The 26998-nt window shown below is 38.0% G+C and overlaps 1 protein-coding gene across 1 annotated transcript in view; it reads right to left on the bottom strand.

Moving 5' to 3' along the window:
- Window positions 1-26998, bottom strand: part of LOC149211142 (ankyrin repeat protein) — a 92555-nt gene that overhangs the window by 54294 nt on the left and 11263 nt on the right. The window contains exons 3-5 of the mRNA XM_089396937.1: window positions 7337-7385; window positions 7021-7127; window positions 6667-6746 (exon numbers count right to left, since the gene is read on the bottom strand). Coding sequence (XP_089253063.1) covers window positions 6667-6746; window positions 7021-7127; window positions 7337-7385 — 236 coding nt within the window. The remainder of the gene's footprint in view (window positions 1-6666; window positions 6747-7020; window positions 7128-7336; window positions 7386-26998) is intronic.

Raw genomic sequence — 26998 nt, 5'->3', positions numbered from 1 at the left:
CCTTTGACTCTATTTTGACTCAATAAATTTTTCTTTACAATATGTAACATGCCCAAATGGGTCTTCAATACATGACAATGACTCAATTGACTTTATGACAAACCTAGAAACACTCAATGGGTGCTTGACCTAAAAATAAATTTCCCTTGAGCATGAAACCCATGCCTCAAGAATACAAATAATAAATTTATTTCTCTTTTCATTAAATACATAAAATCACGATTACATATGCCATAATGAAGACCGAACAAGTTTACATATTTCAACAATTCTAACATCGCCCCCTTTAATAACAGCTCAAGCTTAGCTTCGACTATGGAACCTTGCGAATTAGTTGTTAATGTTACTACTTTTGTAGATGGTTATGTATCCAATGGCCTTATTCATAATTATTCTCGAGGAGGGTATAAGAAATGGGTTCCATGGACTGAAAAGGAACACCGCATATTCCTCATTGGTCTTCAAAATATTGAAAAGGGTGATTGGAGAGGCATATCAAGAAACCTTGTGCCAACGAAGACTCCTACACCTAGTGATAAAGATTCATTTCATGGGCAAGACGAAGCAATTTGTGTTCAAGAAGATTTCTTCATGTTGCTCACCAAAATGCAAAAGAATTTCAAAGGCAAGGTGTAAGCATTATCCCCATGAGAGATCTGAGCATCAATGTGTTTAATGTGGCAAGAATGGACATGAAATGAAGACATACAAAATCCCTTGGGAGAAGATCAAAGAAAAGCGAGGTCAAAAAGAAAACAAAGGTAAAACATTAGACTTAGAGCAAGGTAAAGCACCTAAATCTATCCATTACATTGTTTTGCATTGCAATATTAGAGTAAATGAAGATTTATTTCACATCTCCTTCGCTTCTTGGAGAGACCCCTGTCTACTAAACACAAGTGCAACATGCCACATGAACCTCTAGAGAGATTTCTTTGAAGATTTCAATACAGTGTAGATAATGTTTTTCATTATGTAGATAAATCAAGCCTCAAACCTTCGAGAATTAGCACCCTCTAGTCTAATTCCCCAAATTCCCCAATTTCCTTTTGCATGGTGTGCTCCATCTTCCGAATGTATGAAGCAACTTGTCTCTTATGCACATTGAAGAGCAACGCTACTCCATTCATATCTTCAATGGTAAAGTTTAAATAAGGAAGACTTCAAACAACATGGTCATTATAATAGGAATGGAGGATGAAATATTGTTGAAGTTGAAAGGAACATCTGCTCACACAAAATTTTGCATACCTATCTCACCATGATGAAGGTACATTACTTTCTAGTATATTGTGGCAAGCTATATTTGGACACATTAATCATGACAATCTTCGTGTATTGAAAAAAAAATAGTGTTTTTGGTTTGCCTACTACTCCTAGGAAAATGAAGCAATGTGATACTTGTTTGTTTGGAACACATAGCAAACAACCTTTTCAAAGCGTGTAGAAAACTTGGATTGATACAGTGTAACATACGTCACCCCATCCTTGTTTTATCATATCATGAGTTTCATTGATGTGTCAACTATATTAGTTGAAAGATAAATCACAAGCTTTTGAAACTTCTAAAAAGTTTCATGTATGGATCCAAAATGAAGCGCCATCCAATATTGGCTCTCTTCATATTGATAATGGAGGAGAGTATGCATCTAATGAATTTTAAAACTCTTTGGCAACATGGGATTCAACATCAAACCACAATTCCATACAATCCTCAACAGAATGCTGTAGCTAAAAGAATAACAAGATTCTTAAATATAGTTTGTTCCGTGACGTTTCTCAAAAATGTGAAGTTGATGTTTTGGGTTGATGCAATTCTATTCGTAGTGTATGTGAAAAATAGGTGTCCATCTCATGCTCTTGGAAATAAGAGTCCTTATGAAATGTGGTTCCACTTGCTGTGCCTTGAATCATGAGCAGAAAAGAAACTAGCTTGAAACAAGGAGTCCAAAGTGCATCTTCTTGGGGTAGTCAAATACCACCAAGGCATATCATCTTTACAATGAGGTAAACAAAAATATCATTATTTCCAAAGATGTATTTTTTCTTGAACCTTCCAAGAAGGACAAATCCGTTGAGCAGCAAGTTGATCGTCTAGATAGATTTACCCATGTAAAGATATATCATGAATTTGATGATGAGATTCTGCTTCTTGAATGGCGGATTCCTATCTTGGATCACTCTCTAGAATCTCCTTTTGAAGCACCCTCTCCCCCTCATGAAGTTTTGGCCACTTCATCAAATCAGAATGTTCAATTGGATGATGTGATTAAGAGGATTGAAAGGTTGAACCTTGTAGAAATGCAACACCATCTCAATCAATGGGGAAACCTAGACCATCCTAGAAAAATCCACCTAAGTGGCTCATCAAGACAGGAACCAAAGATTCCGCCAGACAAAGTGTTCATCCTAATAAGGTCCGAAAGACAAGAACCAAAGATTCTACCAAACAAAGTGTTCATCCTAATGAAGTCAGAAAGATAGGAACCAAAGATTCCACCAGACAAGACGGAGGTGATGTGGATAATATAAATTTAGATGACGTAGATGATATGGATGTTTCATATGATTGGGAATTGAATTTATCTACTATCTTTGAACCAACTTCCTTTAGAGACATTGCTTCTCAAGGTGAGCGAGAAGCCATGTAGAAAGAGTATGATACTCTCATCAAGGATAAAACATGGAATTTGATGGCCACTCCATTCAAAACCAAACCAATTTGCTACAAGTGGATCTCGAAGTATATGTACAATCAGATGGCTCACTTGACAAACACAAAGCAAGGCTCATGGAAAAAGGATTTACAATTAAAGAAGGCACTGATCAAGAGAAAAAATTTGTCCCCACAACTAAATGGGCCACCATTCATACCCTGTTTGCCTTGGCAGCACAAAATGGATGGAAAGTTCATCAAAATGATGTGAAAACTACTTATTGAATGGAGATTTGAACGAGAATGTCTTCATGCCTCAGCCAAGAGGTTTTGCTGTCAAGGTACAAGAACAAAAAGTATGTAAACTCATAAAATCCTTATATGGCCTGAAACAAGCACCGTGAGTCTAGTATGAAAAGCTAACTAAGCATCTTCTGAAATTCAATTTCAAACACTTTAATCTTGATGTTGCAACTCTGTTTGACAAAAAAGTTGGGAAAATTGTTGTATATTTTGTAGTGCATGTAGATGATCTATTGATAATTGAGAATGAAAGCTATATTTCATCCATAAAGAAAAAATTGAAGAAAGGCTTTGAGATGACAGATTTGAGATGTCTTCAGTACTATTTCGGCATTGAAGAGACTCCAAATCCAAAGTACCTATTTGTTTTCTGACATAGGTAAATTGGAGAATTGTTGAACAAGTTTGGCATGGCTCAGTGTAACCCTCTCTCTACTCTAATGGAACAAAAGAAGATAATGACTTTTGAGGATGCAACCAACACAAACAACTTGTGGGAAGTCTTATCTACCTTACCACCACTACACTAGATATTTCATTCATTGTCAGGATTCTTTCCAAGTTTATGCCAAAACCTAGTGAAGGGCATTGATATGCTACAAAAAGAGTTTTAAAATACCTGAAGGGGACTCGTGATTTTGGACTCAAGTATTCTAAGGCAGCTAACTTCAACATTATTGGATATTCTACTTCAGAATTTGATGGGGATAAAGATAATGGACTATCAACTTCTGACAATCTCATGAGTCTTGCATCAACACTTGTCTCCTACAGATCACACAAACAGTCAATTCCAACAAATTCCACAATAAAGACTATGTGGCAATTGCAAAAGCAACAAAGGAGATTGTGTGTCTCAGGAAAATACTTGAAAAGTTGTAGGAGAAACAAGTGAATTCTACTATTTTGGTTGACAATACTTCTACAATCAAATTGGCCAAGAATACCAGATTCTATCAAACCAAGCACATGAACACAAAGTACCAACTGATTCAATATCATGTAGAAGCCAAGACTATTCATTTGAGACATTACTCCACAAGTGAGCAAATTGCAGACATTTTCACCAAATCACTTGGAAGAGAAAAGTTTGGAAAGATGCTTAGACTCAAACATTTTTTTGGATTAAGGAGGAAAATGTTAAATACCCAATCCTTTGTGATTGAGGTAAAATCATAAATATCCTTGTATATAAATGTAAAGGAATACTAAGAGTCATAGGTTGATATGAAGAGTCATTCAAACCTTGGAAGATGAAACCAAAGGTCATTCTCTTTCTATTAATATATGGCTCACATTAATGAAATAATCAACCAAGTGTGGACTTATTCCTCGACGTGACCACTGGCTCTGGTTATCTCTCTCCTTACATGATATTGTTGGACCATTGGCATTCTAGGTATCCTCAATCTCCTATTTGGATCTGCCTTCAATTTTGGATTCTCTCATTCATAGCATCTTTGTCATTTGCTACAAATTAGGCTTTATTTGTTTTTTGTCTCTATGGGGTTTTGATTTGGGAAATGACATTAATTTTGATGCATATAACATGACAAGAAAATGTTTGAACTGTGTGCACAATTGTCATAATTACAAAACATTCCCCAATCATGACGTGAAATTGTTTGGAGTTCAACTAACTAATGGTCAAATACACAAGAGTGTATGGGAAGTTTGTTGCATTATTCCAACAACACCCCTAGTAACATCTTGAGCTCAACTTCAGCTATGGAGCCTTGAAAATCAGTTACTAATGCTACTACTTCTGCAAATGGTTATGTATCCAAGGGTCTTGTTAGTAAATATTCTCGAGAGAGGAAGCACCATGGATTGAAGAGGAACAGTAAATGTTTCTTACTGGTCTTCAAAAACTTGGAAAGGGTGATGGAGAGGCATATCAAGAAACTTTGTGCTGACTAGGACTCCACCTAGTGATGAGCCTATGATTGAGATTAATTTACAAGGGTGATATGAAGTAGTTTGCAAAATAGATTTCCTCCATTGTGCTCACCAAGATGCAAAGGAATTTATGAGCAACAGGGTACGAATAATCCCCATGAGAGATCTGAGCTTCAATGTGTCTGATCTGGCAAGAATGAACATGAGGCAAAGACATGAAAAATCGCTTGGGAGAAGATAAAAGACAAGCAAGATCAAAAAGAAGACAAAAGTAAAACATCAGACTTGCCAAAAGGTTGCACATTGCACTATCTTCATTTACTTCCTGAAGAGATACATGGCTACTTGACACAAGTGCAACATACCACATGACCTTAGAATACCATATAAAGTTGTGTGAAACCATATATGATATATGGTATTTTTGGACAAAACTATAGAATATATGAGCTTTTGAAGCACGGGAACCTTCCTCATTGATCCCACACCTCTCAACATCCAATATCACTCTGATGACCAAAAGGAAATGACAACACCCACAAGTACTCTGATCTCAGAGGGTATCATGTATCCACCATGGCAGCAGTATCAATCTCGTATCAAGGAATTATGTGGAGCCAGAAAAAGACAGACAAAGAAATTCTCAAAATTGATTCCTCTTCTATGTTACTTGATGTATGCTAAATATTTTTATTTTTACTTTAATTAGCTTAGTTTAATTTTTTGGTCAGGGACAAGATCCTGGCCTGTGTGCCTGCAAGGATGGAGTGCAACGATGTACTTTCACAGTGCCATTGGCAGCTTTTGGCTAGCAGAGGATATAAGCACATGAAACTTCTCAACATTACACACATTTTTAAAGGAAACAAGAAATTGCGGTGGACAGTCAGAACCTTTTCTTATCGGTCTTGTCTTTTACTGTCTATTTAATTGCAAGCATTCTCACCAATAGAGTGACAACAATACCCCTTTCATTTGTAGATGCCTCCTTTTATGATTGATCTCGTTCATTGTTATCTAATCTGGAGGTGCCCTATTTTATGTTTTGCTTTAGTTATTATTATCTGGTCTCCAAATTGCACTGCACACTCCCTACAGTGTATTTTCATATTATGTACTTTTCAAATCCTATTGATCTCTTTTAATCATCTAGTCTCTGAACATAAATGATTATATATTTTTTCTATTTTTGCTTCCTGAGTCTTTGACCAAATTGATCTGGAGCTATGGATCAAGATATCCATGACACAGATGAATACTCCGCAGTCCGCACTCACCAAAGGACGCACAACTACGTTTAGGCCACACCAATAGATGCATTGGTGGACAACATAGAGTTTGATACAAGCAAAGAGAGTAACGCCAGGTAAGAAGTGAGCTAGGAGATCTAAGTTGTATGCATCATTAATATAAGTAGTAAGAAATAGTAACCTGTAGTATATTCTTCAAATTTGGATGTTACGATAAAAATTGAACAAATCAATTAAAACAGCACATGATGGCATTTCCATGCAATTGAACTATATTTACAGTTCCTCTTATGATTATGGATTCATCCAAATGCAATAAATTAAGATATTGGTTACACTTAAGAGTCAAGCTCATGTTGATAATAGCAAAGGGTGGACTCTTGAAAATCTGAATTACTGTCTTTTGAATCTCGGTGTCTCATCTTTGGAGTGTCAACTTTGTAATTGTTTAATTGTTCTAGACTTTCTTAACCCAAAAAGTAGTTGAAACCCTTGCCAGTATAACCTAGGATCTAACTACTTCAAGCATAAATGAAACTTATAAGAGATACAGCATACCTGATACCACTCTTAGGCTTTGGTTCAACTCGAAGTGGAAGAGGTATTGGAGGAGAAGAATCAGCCAAGCTTGCTGCTCTGTGCAAACAAAGTCAAGAATCTACAGCTCAAGATAAGCATAACTAAAGATTTAGGTAGGTAATACAATGCCAGGAAATTATCCAAGAAGCCATATTAATTTGTATAATGAATTTGATAAAGATTTAGGTAGGTAATACAATGCCAGGAAATTATCCAAGAAGCCATATTAATTTGTATAATGAATTTGATAAAGGAAATGATTTGCTGAAAATAGAATATACTATAAAATTCATGTTTTTCACCAACACAAGAAAATGCATAAACAAAGGATATCTTAAAGGCTGCAAAAGCACGTTTCTCTGTCCTCTGCCGAAGTCGTTCAGCATCTTCCTCAGCTTCCATTTGTTCTTTCAGATAAAGCAGATCATCACTGTCTAATGCTGCATTTTCCTCAACAAATGATGCCTTTGTCAAGCAATCTCAAATATCCACAACTAAATTCATAATGACACTTTGGCATCTTGCTGTTCTTATTACCCAAACAAATACATCCATAGAAAAATTAAATGAGAAACAACAAAGACAGCTTCTTTTAAAATATAAGTTGACTACATAAATGGAAACTTGAGCTATAAGAATAAGCAAATACCCCCTCTCCCATGTAAATAACCTCCACGTTCTCCTGCAACCTCTTGCATCTGCGCTTTTCAAAATGTCCCAAATGAGGTGCCAAGAACCCTGTCAGGGCAAGTTATCAGAAACATATACTCTCTAGATAACAAATATGACATCAACTACCTGTAGCCTATGAACATGGAAGGTCACCCTCTAGATTTCATAATGGTGGGGGGTCAACATAAAACTATTCCTAGCTTCAGGACTATCTATTCATAAAATAATTTGCAAGACAGATGGGGTCAAATAGAAAGACACACCTGCTTAAATTCACACATCTCCACACAATAGAATTTACAGCGTGATTGGAATATTAATTGTGGGGAGAACAATAACAGAAAGAGACCGATGAAAGAAAATAGTACAAAAATTCAAATGAACGTAAAAGCAATGACATTAAAGATTTATTTTTGCAATTTAGATTCTACAAAGTGTGCAGATTATGGGCCTTATTATGGCTTCTTGGATTCTATTATTTAAATTGACAAAATGCAAGATAGGATGAGATAATTTTATTGATGTCCAATGAATGACTATGAAAAGGTCAATGGGACTGCTATTAAGTACATTCATGTCCATACAAAGTGGGAGAGAACAAGTCATTCCTAGAAAAGCAAGATAACAACAGAACTACTCAACTCTACATCATCAAAGATATACAAATCAAACAGCCAAGGACAGAGTACAAGGCTTTGTTGCATAAGCAGGATGAAGTGAGAGGACCGCTGAGAACCCAAGGATGCCTCTCAAGCTTCACAACCAAGGACTAGGAAGTGAGACTGCCACCTGAGGATGAGGAGGGACTGACCGAGTCACTCCTAACCTCTCAGCTAGAGACCTCAGTGACTCCCCTAACATCCAAGATCATAGAGAAGAAACTACTGCTATGTGACTGACCAGAGGACCTGCAAAAATTGGAAGAGCTGGTCTATGACATGCCCTGTTGTCTAGAAGATGAAACTACCATCAAGATCAAGAGGAGTCTGTCTATCTGTTGGTGTTGTGAGAGCTATCTCTATATCCAAAACAATATCTCCATATGGATCTCATTGAGTGGTCACTACTGATCACCCGAGAAATCACATATATCTCATGGATTTAGTGGCAAGAATGGTGGTGTTGTCTGCCTATCCTTGTGCCCTTGTCTGCTGGAAGAACAAGGAATAAAGACTTACTTGTTCTAGATGTGTGTCTGCTGGAAGAACAAGGAATAAAGACTTACTTGTTCTAGATGTGTCCAATCTGGGGAAAGTGACCAGAGAAATAGAGAGAAGTTTGAAGGCTCCCCTCACAAACAATGCTAGACACTATTGGTCTAGGAATCTGAGTTACAGGACTCCCTAAAAAAGGTAGTAGTAAAGGCACCCCATGATTTCATACGAGGCACCTCAGATGAAATGCTCCTCCATCTCAGTCTCTTGAAGATGACAAAATTAAATCCTGTCCACCAGTAAGATCTGATCAGAAGGATCATAAGAGCATACATCCAATAACAAAGTGTAAGCAGGATTGACATTAGTGCCCTCCTTCAGCTCCATAATGTGTTCTATACAGAACCATCTTAAGTGTCAAACCACCTGAAGGGGTGACCCATGTCACCTGAATGTACTGCCTCTAGATGTCCTCTCTGAGTCTCTAGTAATCCTATTAAGCTCTGGCTTGGTCGATAGGTGGTGGCCAATAACATCTAAAGAGTATCTAAGGCAGAGAGGCAGTCTGTTGATATCTATGTTGCACAAAACTTCTAGGAACCCGGCGTTTCAGGACATACCCGTACCCGAAACTCAATCGAAACTCTACCATCATGTAATCAACTATCAGAGTTAATATAGACTTGGTTTTCCTTCTAAATTGTCATATATGGGTCTTATTCCCTTTTCTCTTGCAAGATAATGTGTTATTCACTTATTTATAAATTTCTTTATATATATATATATATATATGACGTTTTGGACGACGTTTCGGCCGGCGTTTCCATTTTTGGGAGGTGACATTTCTAAACGAACCCGTTTCGGAAACTCCAAATCATTTCGGTGCTTCATACAAACTAGGTTGATATGCAGATTGAATAGTAAACATACAATTTTCGCAACCAACAATGAACATAGCTCAGAGGACTAGCAATGGCCTCCATGCAGAAGTTGAGAATATAGGGGTAACAATCTCTACCAAATAGTGAAGCCAGCAAATATCCAGACCTGGTACAAAAGTGATACCAATACAAAGATTGTTTTGACCTTAACAATGTTGAGCCTCGAGAGTCAAAGCCCACTCATAAAGACATAAAGACGTAAACTCTCTGTCAAAGCATAAAGACATGAACTCTGTGTCATGGCCCAATCCAACTCCAATAACTAGGTCCCCAAACCTCCAAGCCATAGAGAACTCTAGGTCCAATAATATTATCCATCGGTTCCAACTTGGACAATATGTCCTAGAAGTAGTTCTAGAAACATTGTTGCTTGAGGAGAGAGAGGGAGACATAGACCTTGTCAATCTCGAGTTGGAGAGCCTTCCTCAAACCAGATCTAGATCAAAAACACAAAGCCCCCAAATAGGTGTAAGAGGTGTAAAAGGTGGTGATTTTGATCTCCAGCCTCCTTGAAGAAAAGGTGGTGGTCTGTGAGAATTCAGAACATTTTTCAACTGATTGAAGATCATGACCTTCCTTTTATCTGAGTTGACCATCAACTGTCAAAGATCACAAAAACTAGGTAAAGCATCAAGTTGTCTCTATAAAACCCTCAAGGGTGGTTGCCAAGAAGGCTACATTGTCAAAAATTAGGAGAATGAAGACCAAGACGTGGTGGGGAAGATGAACATCCTTGCACTAGATATGCTCATGCAGATAAAGTTGGAGAAAGAGAGCAACCCTGCTTCATACCAACTGATACTTCAAACAAAATCTCACTTTTTGGGTGTTGTGCAAAGGCAACCCATAACAAACTCATAAACCTCACTTCTTGGGTGTTGTGCAAATGCAACCCATAACAAACTCAGAGACGCATGATAATAGTGATGAGGATCTATGAGATGCCAATATCTCTAAGTCTTTGGAATAGGGCCTTGCCTGAGACTACATCAAACACCTTCCAAACATATAGAAAGCAACAAAAGCCCTTCAAGGAGCAATGTCTCAACTTCTCAATGATATCACGAAGGGTGAGGAAATTATACCATGGTCTGAAACTCGCTTGTCCTCTAGCCCTAAGGTGTATCCTCTCAAGTTCCTATCAATGTTGAAGATCAAGGAAGATAACATAGATTTACAGAATGTGTGGCTTACCATGATCGTCCAATAATTGTTTAGGATATCATTGGAATCAAATGTGTGGATCAAGGGGATAGTGTGATGACACCGTGCCTACACAAAACCTGCACAATCCTAGATTTAGCCAAGAAAAACTTGCAAGAGTCAAGCGTAGAGTTCACAGGTTTGTCATAATTGAATAAGAACAATATCAACCATGATGATTAATAGTATAGCAGCTTTAACAAGAGAGAAATCTAACATCTTGAAATAAGCAAAATAATGCCAAGCATGATTGTTAGGGCATACATTGATAACAAGCTTCGTGAAAACCAAGCAAATTAAAAAGAATGTACAAAAATTTGAAAATTCCATTAATTTAACATTCTTGTCGTGCTCTCTAAATCTTCACCTCTTCCAAGCATTCCCCTTCAAAGGGAAGTTGGTTTATAATAACAAAGAATATGCTATATGTTTGCAGATTTCTGTGGTTAGAGTTTGAAGAATGTAAAGTCAAAAGACGATCCACAGTGCTCATTGTTTTTAAGTCAATGTTTCAAATCACAACCAGTATTCATCATCAAGACCACTAAGTTGAGAGATAAGTAAAGATCATTAATAAATATAAATGCACAGGGACCAAAGATGTAGAGGGCAAAAGGTTGTAGAGGGTGCAATGGTCAGCTAACAAAAACCCTAACGGCAAAAGGAGGAAGCAATAAACCTAGAATAATTTTAATTTAATAAAAGCATGATATTAATAATATTATGTAATATGTACTATACCTCACTGAAAGAGAAGATGGTATTATATATTTTAATATTTCTATATATTTAATGATATAAATAATATTATGTATTAAAATATCATTAAGTATTAATGATGTTAATATATTTTGTATTATTATATACTTTTAATGATATTAAAATTATGTTTACACAATTAAGGATATACATATACAATTAACGATATATGGCTATAATGATATTAACATATATAAATTAAATGTTATATGATAGATATGATGATATATAGAATTATATATCAATTAAATAATAACAAATTTAGTTCTACATAATATTTTATATATATGGAAATATTAAAATATATAATACTATCTTATCTTTCGATGAGATATGGTACATACTACATAATATTATTAATATCATGCTTTTATTTAATTAAAATTATTCTAGGCTTATTGCTTCCTCCTCTCACCTTTAGCGTTTATGTTAGCCAACCTTTGCACCCTCTACATCCTTGCGCCCTTTACATCTTTGGTCCCTTGGCATCTATATTTATCTAATGAGGCAAGTAAAAAACACAATTGGCATTGTCCACAGCAAGGCCATTTATGTAAGAAACTAAAAAACAAAAGTGTTTGGCAAGGCAATTTTAGAAGTTGCAGCAAAAGGTCGAGTTGATATGCCTCCCAATAATCTTCCTCTACTTTGTCTCAATTGGCTTTCAAGAGAATTTCTTGTTGTATTGGACTTCTTCAACAACCCTTGTAAGGGATATTTCACATATTTAGACATGTTATTAGAAGTGATTACAAAAAATGTTCAAAAAAGTTTAAAATTAAATTTAAAAAAGAAAGAAAAAATCATGTATTTGTCCTTCTTTAAACAAATTAAGGTTATTTACAAAAGAGAGGAAAAAAGGTCAAATGATTTGCTTAGCTATAAAACATCAAAGTTACTACAACATTTCATCCCTATGGGGAGGAAAATGCAAAAGGAATTAACCTTTAAAACCTTATTGTATTCAGTAAATACACAATCTCAACCCTTCTACATTAAATGCTTGTGGGAACAAAAAAAAAGGAATAAAACTATCCAACTTCAAAGCTTCACAATGCCTACACCTCCTTTAATGATGTTGAAATGTTGAAAGGTTATACACAAGCAACCTTTGCTGAGAATTCATTTACAAGGAAATGAAATATCAAATAAAAGTCAACAAGTAATGCAACCTGGACTGGTTTCCCCTCTGTTGGGGCAGTCAACGCTAGACAGTCTTACTGTGTGATGACTGAGGCTCAGAACTTCTGAGGCCGGGCCTCACTGTAACTTCTTTTTTTGTATGATATTAATAGAGTAAACTTACATAGAAAAAAAACAAGTAATGCAACCTCCTTGACCTACTACAACTTGCATTTTAGAGATTATTTGACAATTATATAAGCTCCATATTTTTGTGTGCAACCATTACAAGAATATGCCCTATACTTGTATTACAAGAAAAGATCAAGTCTAAGATGTAAGTACTAAGTGCCTCTCCTAGATACAATGCTAAGCACCACTAATCTCGATATCAAAAATAGGTGGAAAGGTGGAGAGGGGAGAGTTTCAAGACTGTCTAGACAGGCAATGGAGTTTCCCACATATCTCACAATAGTGATGGAAACTAAATATACAGTGCTCCTTTGTCTCTATCTCCTACCTATGATAGATTCAACACAATTTATCCTCCCATGGATCATAGTGCTTGGGTTCAACCCAAAGCTAATGTAAGTCCACTCTTAACTAACCTATGGGGATCTCCCCAACACATGCATACAATGCCAAAGCTCATAACAAAGCTACGTTATGAGGTTTGTCTCTAAGCTCCAAGCTCAAACCCCAGGGGGTCAACCCCAGTGACTAAATATACTATCTACAAATATCTTCCAAATAATCCCATGCAAATCCTACTTGTTATGCAAGAGATGGTGAGGGGCATCCAAAGAGTACTTAAATGAGGGGGAAGGTGATCCTTTCCTGTCTGTAAGTCAAACTTAAATGATATTATTTTATTTTTCTTCTCATTGCACCAAGAGGCGCTCTCCAAAGTATGGAAGAGATGTTGAATGTCTTGTCTTGTCATGTTAAACATTTTGACTTAGGTCAAATTACATTAAAAAAATTAACATTAGAATAATAATAATAATAATAATAATAATAATATTTATAATTTTTATAATTAATAATTAAGTCAGCCTAGATCCGTCTACAAAGCGCCGAGAGGGATCAAATCTCTTGAGGTGCAAACCTCTTTTAGAGTGAATGAAAAGAGATTTGACCCCTCTCGACGCTTGGTAGATACAAAGTTAATATAGATCTAGGTTGGTTTAATTATATACATGTTTGTTATTTAAGATATTAAGCTAACTTAAACGTCACTTTTTATTTTATAGTATTATCATTTGATTTAATTTATTGTTTTGCTAACCTAATGACCCTCTCAGTTTAATTTTTATTTTTCACAATATCAAATGACCAAGAATTCTTTTTTGGCAAGATGCTTTCAATTATCACTACAATAATTTTTCCCTTTCCATTGTGAGAGTATTGCAATCAGGTGTAAAAGCTACAGGTGAAGGTATAAATTCCACCAAAGTTGTGCAAGACTTACATCTAGCCCCAAGACAACCACTTGAACAAGCAAGATACTGAATAAGGGGCAACAAAACAAAACATGTTTGCAAGGTATTTGAACCTTAGCAGGGTATGAAAAACCCCTTCTTTACTATAGAACCAAGACCTATTAAATCCAAATGATCATAGAGTTAGAATTGTGTTTTATCCTATTGTAGACTAAGATGACCTTGCCAAAAATTTTAGAGTCTTCCACAAAAAATGGCTCATTCCCCAATGTTTCAAAGTCACTTTCATTCCAATAACACCTTCCCCATTAACTGTGTCCATGAGTCTTACCTTTTCAAAATTCTCCCAAATAAAAAAGAAAATTAGTGTTGCTCTTTAAACCAAATATTATCAAAGAACAGCTTTGTGGTTTAGAAATTATCAAGATACTTGGTTGAAGTCCCAAAAAGGGAAATTTTATTTATAAAATACATTTTATTATCGTTTTTCAATTATTTAATCTTTTGTTTAGTTTGAATAATGAAAACTATTAAAATCTAAAAAGGCAAAGTCATTGTCTTAGTTTGAGCCCAATCTCTAAGTAGGGATTCCAAATCAACCATCATCCAATGCCTACCTAGATTGATCCCACACACCATGCGGCCAAGCCAAGTGCCAAGCACTCATCCAAATGTCAAGAGACTTCTTACATGAGACCACAAGGAAAGTCTTCTACAAAACAAGTCAAATCCATGTATTGAATCTACAACTAGTGCTACACTAAGTGTCAAGTCAAGCAAAACTATCAAGCCCTGACTCTAAAACATATATCTATGTTGTCCCCTTCCTCGCAAGAAAACAAGGGCATGTAATGGCAACATAAAATTGAGAGCATAATATTTGTTATTGTTGAAGACTTCTAGGGAGCATACTATTTGCACAAATTTTGACAATTATCCCAAGGTGTCATTGTGGTTTGCAACATTTCATGACCTGTTAGAGAATGGTATCTTCAACAGTGATGGTGAAACATGGTTGGTTCAAAGGAATATTACATTGTTGGAGTTACCCACAAGGACTCTAAGAAATGCCATGGCTCGACAGGAAACCTAGTCCATCAAGGATTGATTATAGCTTATCTTGGCATAGGCCAAAGAACTACTAAGAGTTGTTGATTTGCAAAATCTTTTGCTCAGCCTTACATTTGATAATATCTTGGTTTGGCATTTGGCAAGGATCCAAAGACATTGTCCCTAGGTCTTCTCTTAAACCCTTTTCCTAGTTACCTGACAATGCTACTAAAGCTACTCTGCAATGTTTTATATTTCCTCATGTGATATGGATAATGTAAAGAGGCTATCATTGCTAAAGCTTATTCAAATTGCAACATAATTCCCTATGAATAGTTTGAAACTGTTTTTGAAGTTGTGGGGCTCTAATTAATTAGTCAATAAGGCAATTTATCAATCAAGAATTCACAAGGATGAAGTATACATTCACAAGGACTTGTTATTCCGGAATAGATTTCATATTCTTGGAAAAGTTGAAAAGTTGCCAAAGGAATAGAAAGAGAAAATAGAATAATTCAATGTTCAAACTATCATGTGACAAATTCTAATTACCCTCAATGAACTGCATTCTACAGAAACTGTTCACAGGGGCATTAAGCCCCAAAATATTATATTTTGTCAAGGTCTTGTGCTTTTCAAGATCATTGACTTTGGAGCTATTGCAGAAGCCAACATCAAATATGTGCCTAATAAGTTTCTATTAGATCCAAGTGCGAGTCTTGTCTTTTTATCGATGGCATTCCTGTTGAAAAATGTAACTAGTGTCGGTCTTCATAATTGTATTTGAGTCATAATGAAATATATTTGTCAAAAGAAAGAAAAAGAAATTTTATTATTTAAGAAATTGACTGATTAAAGCATGGGTTTCATGCTTGGGTCAATTGTTTTTAGGTCAAAGCCTCCATTGAAGGCTTCTAGGGTTTATATCAATTGTCCTTGTCCATGTCATATTGTAAAAGACCCTTCTTGGTCTCTATTTGTCAAAGAAAAAATTTATTTTATTGTAAAATAGGTCAATTAGTCCTCCTCCACCAAGTCGGCTTCAAACTAGACAAGTTGGCCTAAACTGAGGGGCAAAAACACCTATATAAAGGCAGCAACTCAACCTCATTTGTCACACTCATTCATCAAGTTCGATCTGCAACTTTTGCGGCCAGAAAAGGTGCGAATTTCAAGGAAAGAAGAGGAAAGGGCTAGCGAATAAGGAGGAGGTCTCTCTCAAGCATGAAAAGTCGAGTTTTTCTCTCTCTTATCCCACACATGCGAAGTTCTGGATTAATGTAGGGGGCTGAAATTCTTCAATAGCTGAGGAAGCCGAAATTCTGCAGTAGCTGAGGAAATTTCTAAGTTGTTATTAGGCTGAAGTTGTTGGACAAGAAGAGACTACTGGAAATTGCTAAATCATCTTGGAAGGCTGACTTGGTGGAGGAGGAAGGTCTATTGGTCTAGGGTCTTGATCTATCTTATTTTGAATCTACTGAAGGAAGAGTTTCTGATTGGGTTTTCCCCTAATAGGGATTTTAACCATGGTTGAGTGCCTACATCTAGTGTCCATGATCTTCATGTTCTTGCTTTGATAAATTCTTGATGAGAAGAAGATAAAGGAAGAACATAAAGTAAGAACATAATAATATCAGAAGCAATTATCAACATAAGAAAATATTTTTGCCTTTTCGATTTTCTAACATGGTATCAAAGCTAAGGTGAAGAAGAAGGAAAAAGGAAGGTTGAAGATCTATTGAGGAAAAGGAGATCAAAGAAAGTTCATTAAGGAAAAAGGATCATATAAGGAGATAAGTCTACTATCTACAAGAACTATGTCAAACTCAATGAAGGGAGAAAACAAACTAAAAGGAGCCTCCAACTACAGGGCTTGGAAAAAGAGGATAGATCTCATCCTCGAAAAGAACAAAGTTTTAGATCTTGTTCAAGGAAAAATCAAGAAGCCTACAGATGAAGCGGAGAAAGCAAAGTTCAGAGAAACAATAATCTTGGCTATGACCCTAATAGTGGATGGAGTAAAGAGCAACCTCAACCCATACATATCCAACATAGATTTCGCTCAAGAGATGTATGAGGCTCTTTCCAAATTATTCACAATCAACAACATTGCTCAAATTGCAAGTCTCAAGAATGAATTAAGGAATATTAAGATGACAAAAGACGATATTGTATCATCCTACTTTATAAGGATATCTAGAATCAAAGATGAACTCCAAGCAATAGATGAAGTTGTCACAGAAAAGTAGCTCGTAATTACTACTCTTCTAGGACTACCAAAATCTTGGAGTGCCTTTGCATCAGGGCTTAACAGTTGTAAGGATACCCCAACATTTGAGCAAATGTGGATTGCATGCATTCAAGAAGAAGCTCGAGTATCATTAGTAAACAACAAGAAGGAGGATGAAGAAGAAAACATCTCTAATGCCTATTTTGCTCATCACAAGAAGAAGGGAACCTTTAAGAAGTTCAAAGGACCAAAGAAGAAGGTTGACCTATCCAAGATTGAATGTTATAATTGTCACAAGATGGGTCACTACAAAAATCAATGTCCGGAGAATCCAAGGAATAAGAAGAGAGATAGGGATCAAGCAAATGTTACCGATGAAACTCCACCTAAGAAGAACAAGATCGAAGAATCAGAAGTCAAGGACTTATACTACTAAGTCCTATCCTACATATCCTTCTTAGTCTTGTATTGTTTTCCTTTATGTTTTTATTTCTACAGTTTGTAGGTCTAACATGTCTTGTTAGAACATTTTTGAATTATTTTGATAGGTTGTAGGTATCCCTCAAAAGGATTGGGTTAAGAGGGAGCCTCCACCATTTCACCAAAAAGATAAGTATTTTGTTCTTTGTTTCATCTTTTCATGTTTAGTTTCCTCCTCCCATCAAGATTTGTTTATATTGTAGGCTAATAACCTTTTTCTTTATATTTTCCTTGGTTAGGAAAGGCTACAGAATACACAAAGGTTATGGAGGAGATTTCAAAGGATAAATTTGAAGCTTTTGTTTCACAGAAAAGCTCTTCAAGAATTGATGCCTTCAAGGTTTGTTAAGGAACAACTCAAAGGTATGCCTTAGACTATAAGCTTTGTTATAAAGTTCTCTTCATATAAAAGGCACGATAATTCTTCTTTTGAAAATTGCTTTACATTACTAACATCGTTATATATAGGGTTTTGAATTGCAAAGATTCTTGTTAGGGTTCACTACAAAACCCTAGCCTCTTGTTGCTAAGGGTATGTGTTAAATTTGGCAACTAGGGCCAAACATCACTTTAGACAACTCTTATGAGGCAGCTGATATTTTTCTTGGATTCCTCTTTTTGAGAGGTGTGGAATTAATATAAAGATCATCCCATTTTGACATGTACAAATGAAGTTATGAATTTATTTTGATTATGGACAAATTGTCAAGGTCCACCAGCCATCAAATTAGCCTCCTCCAGCCTTCAACGTTGCATATGCCTCCTCATTTTGGCATCTCGTCTCATTCATCTTTCTCTCTCTCATATTGATTGGGTACGGATTTTTGGGCCTCTCTCTCTCCACACATGCGAAAGGAACACTGTCTTTTCTAGTTGCTGCATTGACTAGATTTGACCAAAATTTTAGGAGGTCGAAATTTCAGGAGACCAAAATTCCAGGACGCTGACTTTGACCAGCGCTGACCCTGTTTGACTTCGGTTTTGTGAGGGAGAATTCTATTTGGGCATGTCGCTATTTTGGGCACAAAAACCGAGGTGGTTTGACCCTTGCGTTGACTTTTGTTGACCAAGTTTGACTGGCTATTTTCAGACAGTTTTGGGCTGCATTATCTTGTTGTTGGAGGCCGAGTTGACCAAGGTTGACCGAGTTGTTTTGGAAGTCAATTTCAGCCCTGTTGACCAACATTAACTTTATGGTTAGGGCTTTCTATTTCTGTTGTTTTGACTTATCATTTTGGGCAAGTGAATATTGTAAATTGTATTGTACTCTCTCTCTCTTTGCTGAACTTTTGAAGAATTATAGGAAGAATTGATCAAGAGTTTCCCCACATTGGGGTTTGTCCCTGGCTGGTGCCATATCTTGTGTCCTCTTGTGTTGCCTTGTCTTCTATTGTTATTGTTTATGTTCTATCTGCATTTTACTATCATGTTGATGTGATTGCTATACTGGATATGATATTGGGCTAATAAAGAAAATTAAAGTAAAATTGCTCAAGCATATTGCATACCATTGTTATCCTAAAATTAGCATGGTATCGACGTTGAGGTGAAAACAAAGCCCAAGCAAGAATGAAGAGCAATCACTAAGAGGAGCAATCATTGATCAAAGAATTAGTCTCAATGGCCTCCACATCCTACTTCAAGTCTAATGATAAGCTTCATGATAAGTCTGATTATCATGCATGGAAGATGTCTCTTTATTTAACTTTAGAAGAGCACGATGTTATGGATTATGTGCAAGGAAAGATTTCAGAATCTCCTTTAAATGCACTAGTTGTTGCTAAGTCAAAGTACAAGAAGGGTGAAGTCAAAGCCAAGAAGATCATCAGCGATTCTATTCATAAGCACTTGGTTGCTTCATCTCCGATTTGAATACATCAAAGGAGATATATGACAAGTTGGTTAGCATGTTCAAACCTAGCAATGCAAATCAAATTATTTTCCTCAAGAACAAGTTGAAGGATATAAAGAAGGGAAAAGGTGAGGATATAAAATCCTACTTCATGAGGATTATCGAGATCAAAAATGATCTTCTTTCGATTGGTGAAGCTATCACTGACAAGGAGCTCACTCTCATTGCCCTTAGAGGTCTTCCTCCCAAATGGCATGTGTTCAACACTACTATTCTCAATAACGACAGAATTCCAAGTTTTGAAGAATTGTTGACTAGATGTTCTCAAGAAGAAACAAGGATGATGGAATTGGAGATGCCTTCGAATAGGAATAGTCGTACCGCATTCTCCACTCATGCAAAGAGGAAGAACAATGCAGATTCAAAGAAGCAAAGTCAAGGAAGATCGGGATTCAAAAATGGAAGGAAGGGAAGATGCTTCATTTGCAACAAGTTTGGTCACTATGCCAGGGAGTGTCCAAATAGAAGGGGCACATCTCATGATGATGATCACAATCATTCCAAGGGCAACAACAGCAATCAAAGGAATGGCAGGTTCAACAACAAAGGAAAAGAAAATGCTTCCGCTACTCAACTTGGAAATGATCGAACTTCTAAAAGAACAAGAAACTCCAAGTATGATGAGTCTAATGTTGTAAATTCTAAGCAAAAGGAATTTTATCTTATATCTGCCCTCTCTACTGCCTCTCCTCCGGATACTTTCGGAAATTGGTTGATTAATAGTGGTGCCTCAAGGCACTTCACCGGGTACAAGGAAGCTCTTTCAAATCTAATAGAGAAGGATACAAATTTGGAAATTATCCTTCGAGACAATGCCACCTATCCTCTGAAGGGAATTGGGAATGTTACCCTTCAATTGAATCATGGTAACATTGTTCATCTTCAAGAAGTACTATATGTACCTGATCTAAAGAAGAATCTAGTGTCTATCTCGACAATGGAAGACAAAGGATTCAAGGTGGCATTCATCGATGGAAAGGTACGTGTATGGGAAAGAAATTTCAAATAAGCATTTACTCTTGGATTCAAGGTTGATAGTTTATATCAAGTTGGAGGAAGTCCACTGGGAGCTATGTCTTCGGACACGTCTTCAATCCGAACTATGGCACCGTAGGTTTGCTCATCCTCACTATAAGGCTCTACCCAATGCAAGGAAGATGGTTATAGCCATGCCCGAATTCAAAATAGAGCATGAGGGTGTACGTAAAGGATGTGCCGAGGGAAAACATACAAGGGGACCATTCCACTCAAGTGATAGCAAGACCACTGACATTTTGCAATTGGTTCATTCTGATCTGTCTAGTATGTTGTCTGTGACATCATTAGGAGGATATTTATATTATGTTGTTTTTGTGGATGACTTCTCTCGCAAAACTTGGATATATTTCTTAAAGAAGAAGGACGAAATATTCTCATGGTTTTGTACCTTCAAAGCCTTGGTGGAAAATCAAACAGGGAAGAAGATCAAGACATTGAGGACCGACAACGAAATAGAGTATGAGTCAAATGAATTCAATGACTATTGCAGGGAAGCTGGCATTAAGAGGGAGACTACTACTGCATATACTCCTGAGCAAAATGGTGTTGCTGAAAAGAAGAATCGTTCCATTATAGAAGCCACTCCTGCCATGCTTCATGATCAAGGCCTTCCGAAGTTCTTATGGGCCAAAGCTGCAAACACCACCAAGTATGTTCAAAATAGATGCCCTCATCAAGCGTTGGACTCCAAAACTCCCGAAGAAGTTTTTACCGGTAAGAAACCTGATTTTTCTCACTTTAGAACTTTTGGTAGTACCGTATATTTTCATGTGCCGAAAGAAAAGAGAAGCAAATTGGATGCTTCTGGGAAGAAAGGAACATTTGTGGGCTACAGTGAAACTTCTAAGGCATATAGAATCTATGTACCTGGTCAAAGAGAAGTGAAGATAAGTCATGATGTCACCTTCGATGAGGATGTTACCCTTGGGAAGATTAGCAACCTTCCTCTTCAAAGGAAGGACAAAGAAGCAGATGCAAGAAATCAAGGAGATTCACAGGATGAGTTGATGCCCGATGTTGAAGAACCGATGGATCCCATTGATCCTCCTCCTCATGAGCCCTCCTCTTCCAAAAGGAGACCCTCATGGTTGAGGGAAACTCTCAAAGATGCCGAGAGACATGTTGCACCGAGGGGGACATTTCATGAAAGCAAGAAGCCTAATAGGTACCAAGGGTACTTAACTGCTATGAGCACCATTATTCAGTCTGAACCTTGCTCATTCGAAGAAGTTGTGAAGCAACAAGTATGGAAGGATGCTATGAACGAAGAGTACGAGTCAATTATGAAGAATGATGTCTGGGATGTGGTCCCTAGACCCCAGGACAAATCTGTTGTCACCTCTAAATGGCTCTACAAGATCAAGCATGGTGTTGATGGAAGTGTTGAGAAGTTCAAGGCCAGATTTGTTGCTCGAGGCTTCTCTCAAAAGGAAGGTGTAGATTATGATGAGATATTTGCACCCATTGCTCGCTACACCACCATCCGTTTGATTATACCCCTTGTTGCCTCGCAAGGATGGAATCTACACCAAATGGATGTCAAGACTGCCTTCTTGCATGGTTCACTTAAGGAGGAAGTCTATGTGGAACAACCTGAGGGGTTTGAAGTTCAAGATCGTCAGACACATGTATGCAGGTTGAAGAAATCCCTCTATGGGTTGAAGCAAGCACCCCGGGCTTGGTATGAGAGGATCGATAGCTATCTGATGAAGTTGGGATTTACAAGAAGTGAAGTTGATCTAAACCTTTACTTTAAGGTTGAGAATGATAGACCTCTCATCTTGGTACTCTATGTGGACGATCTCTTTCTGACAGGTGCAGACCCTCTTATTCATCAATGTAAGAGGGAGTTGGCTTCTGAATTTGATATGAAGGACCTAGGACTGATGCATTACTTCCTAGGGTTGGAGGTCTGGCAAAAGCCAAGGGAGATTTTCCTTTCTCAAGGAAAATATATTGTGAAGCTACTTGAAATATTTGGGATGGTGGATTGCAACTCCGTGACTACTCCAACGGAACTTAACTTCAAGAAGTTATGCAAAAGTGTTGCCAGGCCCGATTTGGGAAATCCTTCTTAGTATCGTCAACTCATAGGGACACTTATGTTCTTTGTGAACTCCCGTCCGGACATGTTTTACAGTGAACACATTGAGTCAGTTTATCGTCGAGCCTCATCATATACCTTGGATTGTTGCCAAGAATCTCTTGAGATATCTTCGAGGCACAATCACTTATGGACTGAGATATGCTTCCGAGAATGTGAGGCTCCATGGTTACTCTAATGCAAATTGGGTTGGCAATGTCGTGGATCGCAAAAGCACATCAAGATGTTACTACTCTCTAGATTCTGCTTCAATATCATGGATGAGCAAGAAGCAGAAGTCAGTTGCTTTAAGCACCATTGAGGTTAAGTACATTGCTGTTAGTTTGGCCTCCTGTGAAGCTGTCTGGTTGAGGAAGCTCTTTAGTGAGTTGTTTGGACATGTGTTGGATACCACCGTGATCTTCTGTGACAACCAAAGTGGGATTCGTCTTTCTGAGAATCCCGTGTTTCATGATCGCTCCAAGCATATTGATATCAAGTACCACTTTACCGAGATATAGTACAGCAGGGAACAATAAGGCTCCATCATATTGGGACCGATGAGCAGGTCGTTGATATTCTTACGAAGCCCCTCGGGAAGGTCAAATTCTTAACCTTCCATGAACAACTTGGAGTCGTGGAGAGACCCTCTTATGAGGGTCCTGTATGAGATGGATAGTGAGCTTTGGGAGCTCCGGGGGGCTTGGGGTACTTCTTGGAGCGATGAGCAACCATAGGGTGACTCACCCTCCCCTAGTGGTGCGTTGTGTATAGGGTGAATGGTTCACCTTCCCCTGTGATACCCCATGGTGGCATATGCATAGGCTGAGTGGTTCACCCTCCCCTATGGCATATGAGCAGGATGAATGGTTCACCTTCTCCTGCCGGCACATCCTACCCATGTAGTCCAAGACTCATGGGAAGTACCTCTCATCTGACCAATGAGTATGGAAATGATGATAGGGACTATAGTACTATTGATGGACGCATCGTGTACTACTATACTCCTTATGCTAGGATGTTGATATTGATCCCGGATCAATGGAAACTGATTACGAGTCAGTTAAGAGTGGTATGACACACTCTCTGCTATTAGAGACTGACTTCGGGTCAGTGGAGAATGGTATGATACATTCTCGACAATTTCTTCTTTCTTCATGGTTCAGCAAAGCAGTGCAGTGATAGGGATGGTACAGATTGTCAGACAATTTGGCAGGTGATGTTCTCCCTGGTTGAGAGGGAGTGTTAAATTTGGAAACTAGGGCCAAACATCACTTTGGACAACTCTTATGAGGCAGCGGATATTTTTCTTAGATTCCTCTTTCCGAGAGATGTAGGATTGATCTAAAGATCATCCCATTCTGACATGTACAAATGAAGTTATGAATTTATTTTGATTATGGACAAATTGTCAAGGTCGGCCAACCACCAAATTAGCCTCCTCCAACCTTCAACGTTGCATATAAATACAAAGTGCCTCCTCATTTTGGCATCTCATCTCATTCATCTTTCTCTCTCTCATCTTGATTGGGTACGGATTTTTGAGCCTCTCTCTCTCCACACGTGCAAAAGGAAGATTGCGTTTTCTAGTTGCTGCATTGACTAGATTTGACTGAAATTTCAGGAGGCCAAAATTTCAAGAGACCAAAATTTCAAGAGGTCGAAATTTCAGGAGGCTGACTTTGACCAGCGTTGACCCTATTTGACTTCAGTTTTGTGAGGGAGACTTCTGTTAGGGTAGGTTGTTGTTCTGGCACAAAAGTCGAGGCAGTTTGACCCTCGCGTTGACCAACGTTGGCTGCCCTAATTCAAGTTGTTGCATTGACTTTTGTTGACCAGGTGTGATTGGTTATTTTCGGATAGTTTTGTGCTGCGTTATCTTGTTGTTGGAGGCCGAGTTGACCAAGGTTGACCGAGGTGTTTTGGAGGTCAATTTCAGCCCTGTTGACCAGCATTGAACTTTTGAAGAATTAAGAAGAATTGATCAAGGGTTTCCCCACATTGGGGTTGTCCCTCGCTGGTGCCATATCTTGTGTCCTCTTGTGTTGACTTGTCTTCTATTGTTATTGTTTATGTTCTATCTGCATTTTACTATCATGTTGATGTGATTGCTATACTGGATATGATATTGGGCTAATAAAGAAAATTGAAGTAAAATTGCTCTAAAATTAACAATATGTCAATATTGAGTATGAAAACCTAGTATACATAGGGTTGTTGATGAAATCTAGAATTCCTATTCTTTTGATGGTTAGTGTTTTGATATTATAGAAACTCTAGCCCTTTAGGGTTTGCTATTAATGTCTAAATTATGTATTGAAACACTATAACATTAGGGTTTGGTAAAAACCCCTATAATGGCTATAATAAGATCCTAGGAATGGAGCCCTAGGTGTATGTTCGTACGTTTGATCGAAACCCTAGCCCGGAGAAAATTGTTGATGTATCGATGTTTGTGTCCTAGGTTAGTAGGTTTACCTAGTAGATATGGATATTGATATGAGATGCTAATACATGATAATGTGATTCTAGATATGTATATGCATTGATGCTCATGTTCTAGTGATTCGAATTGGATCCATAAAAGACTATCAAAGAACCATGACTGAATCAGGTCGAACAAATCTCTAATGAAGTCCAAAACAGCATCAAAAACACCCTGAACTAGTGGCACTGACAACCGACGTGGAACGACGAGGACTTCGGTCAAAGCGCGCTAATCGAGGCCCATGGAGACCGCGCAGGAGGCCAAAGTAGCCCTTAGGAGCCTCGGAATGGGAAAAGGAAGAGGTTTTTGATGTGCGATTAACGCTAATCGCGCATCGCTAGGCGAACAGGGCCCTAAAGGGAAGCCCAAGCACTCGGTCACATCGGGAGCCAGGAAACCGCGGGCGGGAAAAAAGGCGAAAAACGCTAACGTACGAAGGCAGGACCCGCGCATTGGAAAACCGGCGGTATTGATCAGGGCGCCCTTGAACGGTAAGAGGTTTTGGACAGGAGCGGAGCGATTCCATACACCGATCGACACGTGGCAGGTGAAGGTGAGAGAAAACCACCATTGATCGCGCTATCAGTCGAGCAAGTCAACCACGCGAAATGTGCGTATGGCGTCGGATCTGGAGGGCCCAGATCGAACGACTGAGATTGCGCCCGATGGAAAGAAGCGGAATCGACAAGGAATTAAGCCGCGTTCTAAAGAGATTTGGAATCCATTTGACCACCATGGTGGAGGAAGAACGCATCCACGACGTAACTGAAGAAACGAACCGACGAAGCATGCTGGCGCCATTTAGAGGAGGATGAGTGGCCACTCCCTGAGCGTTCATGATGACACCGAACACAGGGAACTCCAAGCGCAGCTGCAGAAGGCGAGTCGACAAGCGGAAGAGGAACCGAACAGGCATAGGGATCGGATGGCTAAAGCCATGAATGGAGACAGTCGAATCAGTTTTAGAGTTGAGTCGAATCAGTTTTAGAGTTGAGAAGAGTCCAAGCGACCAAGAGAGATAGTGAACAGTGAACCTAGAGAGGAGGACTGAACACAGAGAACAGTAAAGCTAAGCAGAAGAGACAGAGGGCCGAGCTGACCAGAGGCAGCATCGAGCACCAGAGAGCTTGAAGATTCAAGCCTTCCCATAGAGGAATCTGTCCGGACTGAGCATCACATTCAGCTCTTTCCACAGTAGACCAAAAGGTCACAGCGCTGGTAGAAGAGTCTGTGTACTCCAAGTGGCTTGGGGAATCCAAGAACCACCCTGCCAAGCGTAATCTACTTCATGAGAACTCATATTGAGTCCCTGTATTGTAATTTCTCTGCTTGAAGACACAATAAAACAAGGCCACCACTGAAAGTTGGATCGGAGACGTAGCCCTGGAGGATAGGATGAACTCCTTATTAAAATTGTTTGTGTCTTTGTGTTTGCTTACTGTATTTCTCTATTGTCTTTCCATTTTATTGTCTGTGTATTAGCAATCTGATCGATCTGTTGTTTCAATAACACAGACCACACACTAGCACATGAGTCTGTAATACCTTAGTTTAATAAATCTTTAACTGATGTCACTCATAGGGTGAATATCAGATCAAGTGGTATCAGAGCTCAAGGTTGTAAGGTTAGACAAGCTTGTGTTGGTTTAGCTGTGAATGCTCACAAGATCAAAGCTCAAATTAGGAGAAGGAGAGTTGGTGGAAACTAATCCTGAAATTGGGAGAGTCTATCCTCGA

This window comes from Pinus tabuliformis, chromosome 1_2, assembly GCF_031772625.1.
Source record: "Pinus tabuliformis cultivar Carrire ecotype Pingquan chromosome 1_2, CPIR1, whole genome shotgun sequence".
Classification (NCBI taxonomy): domain Eukaryota; kingdom Viridiplantae; phylum Streptophyta; class Pinopsida; order Pinales; family Pinaceae; genus Pinus; species Pinus tabuliformis.
Note: the sequence above shows the minus strand (reverse complement) of the source record. Positions and strands in the feature narration are given on the sequence as shown.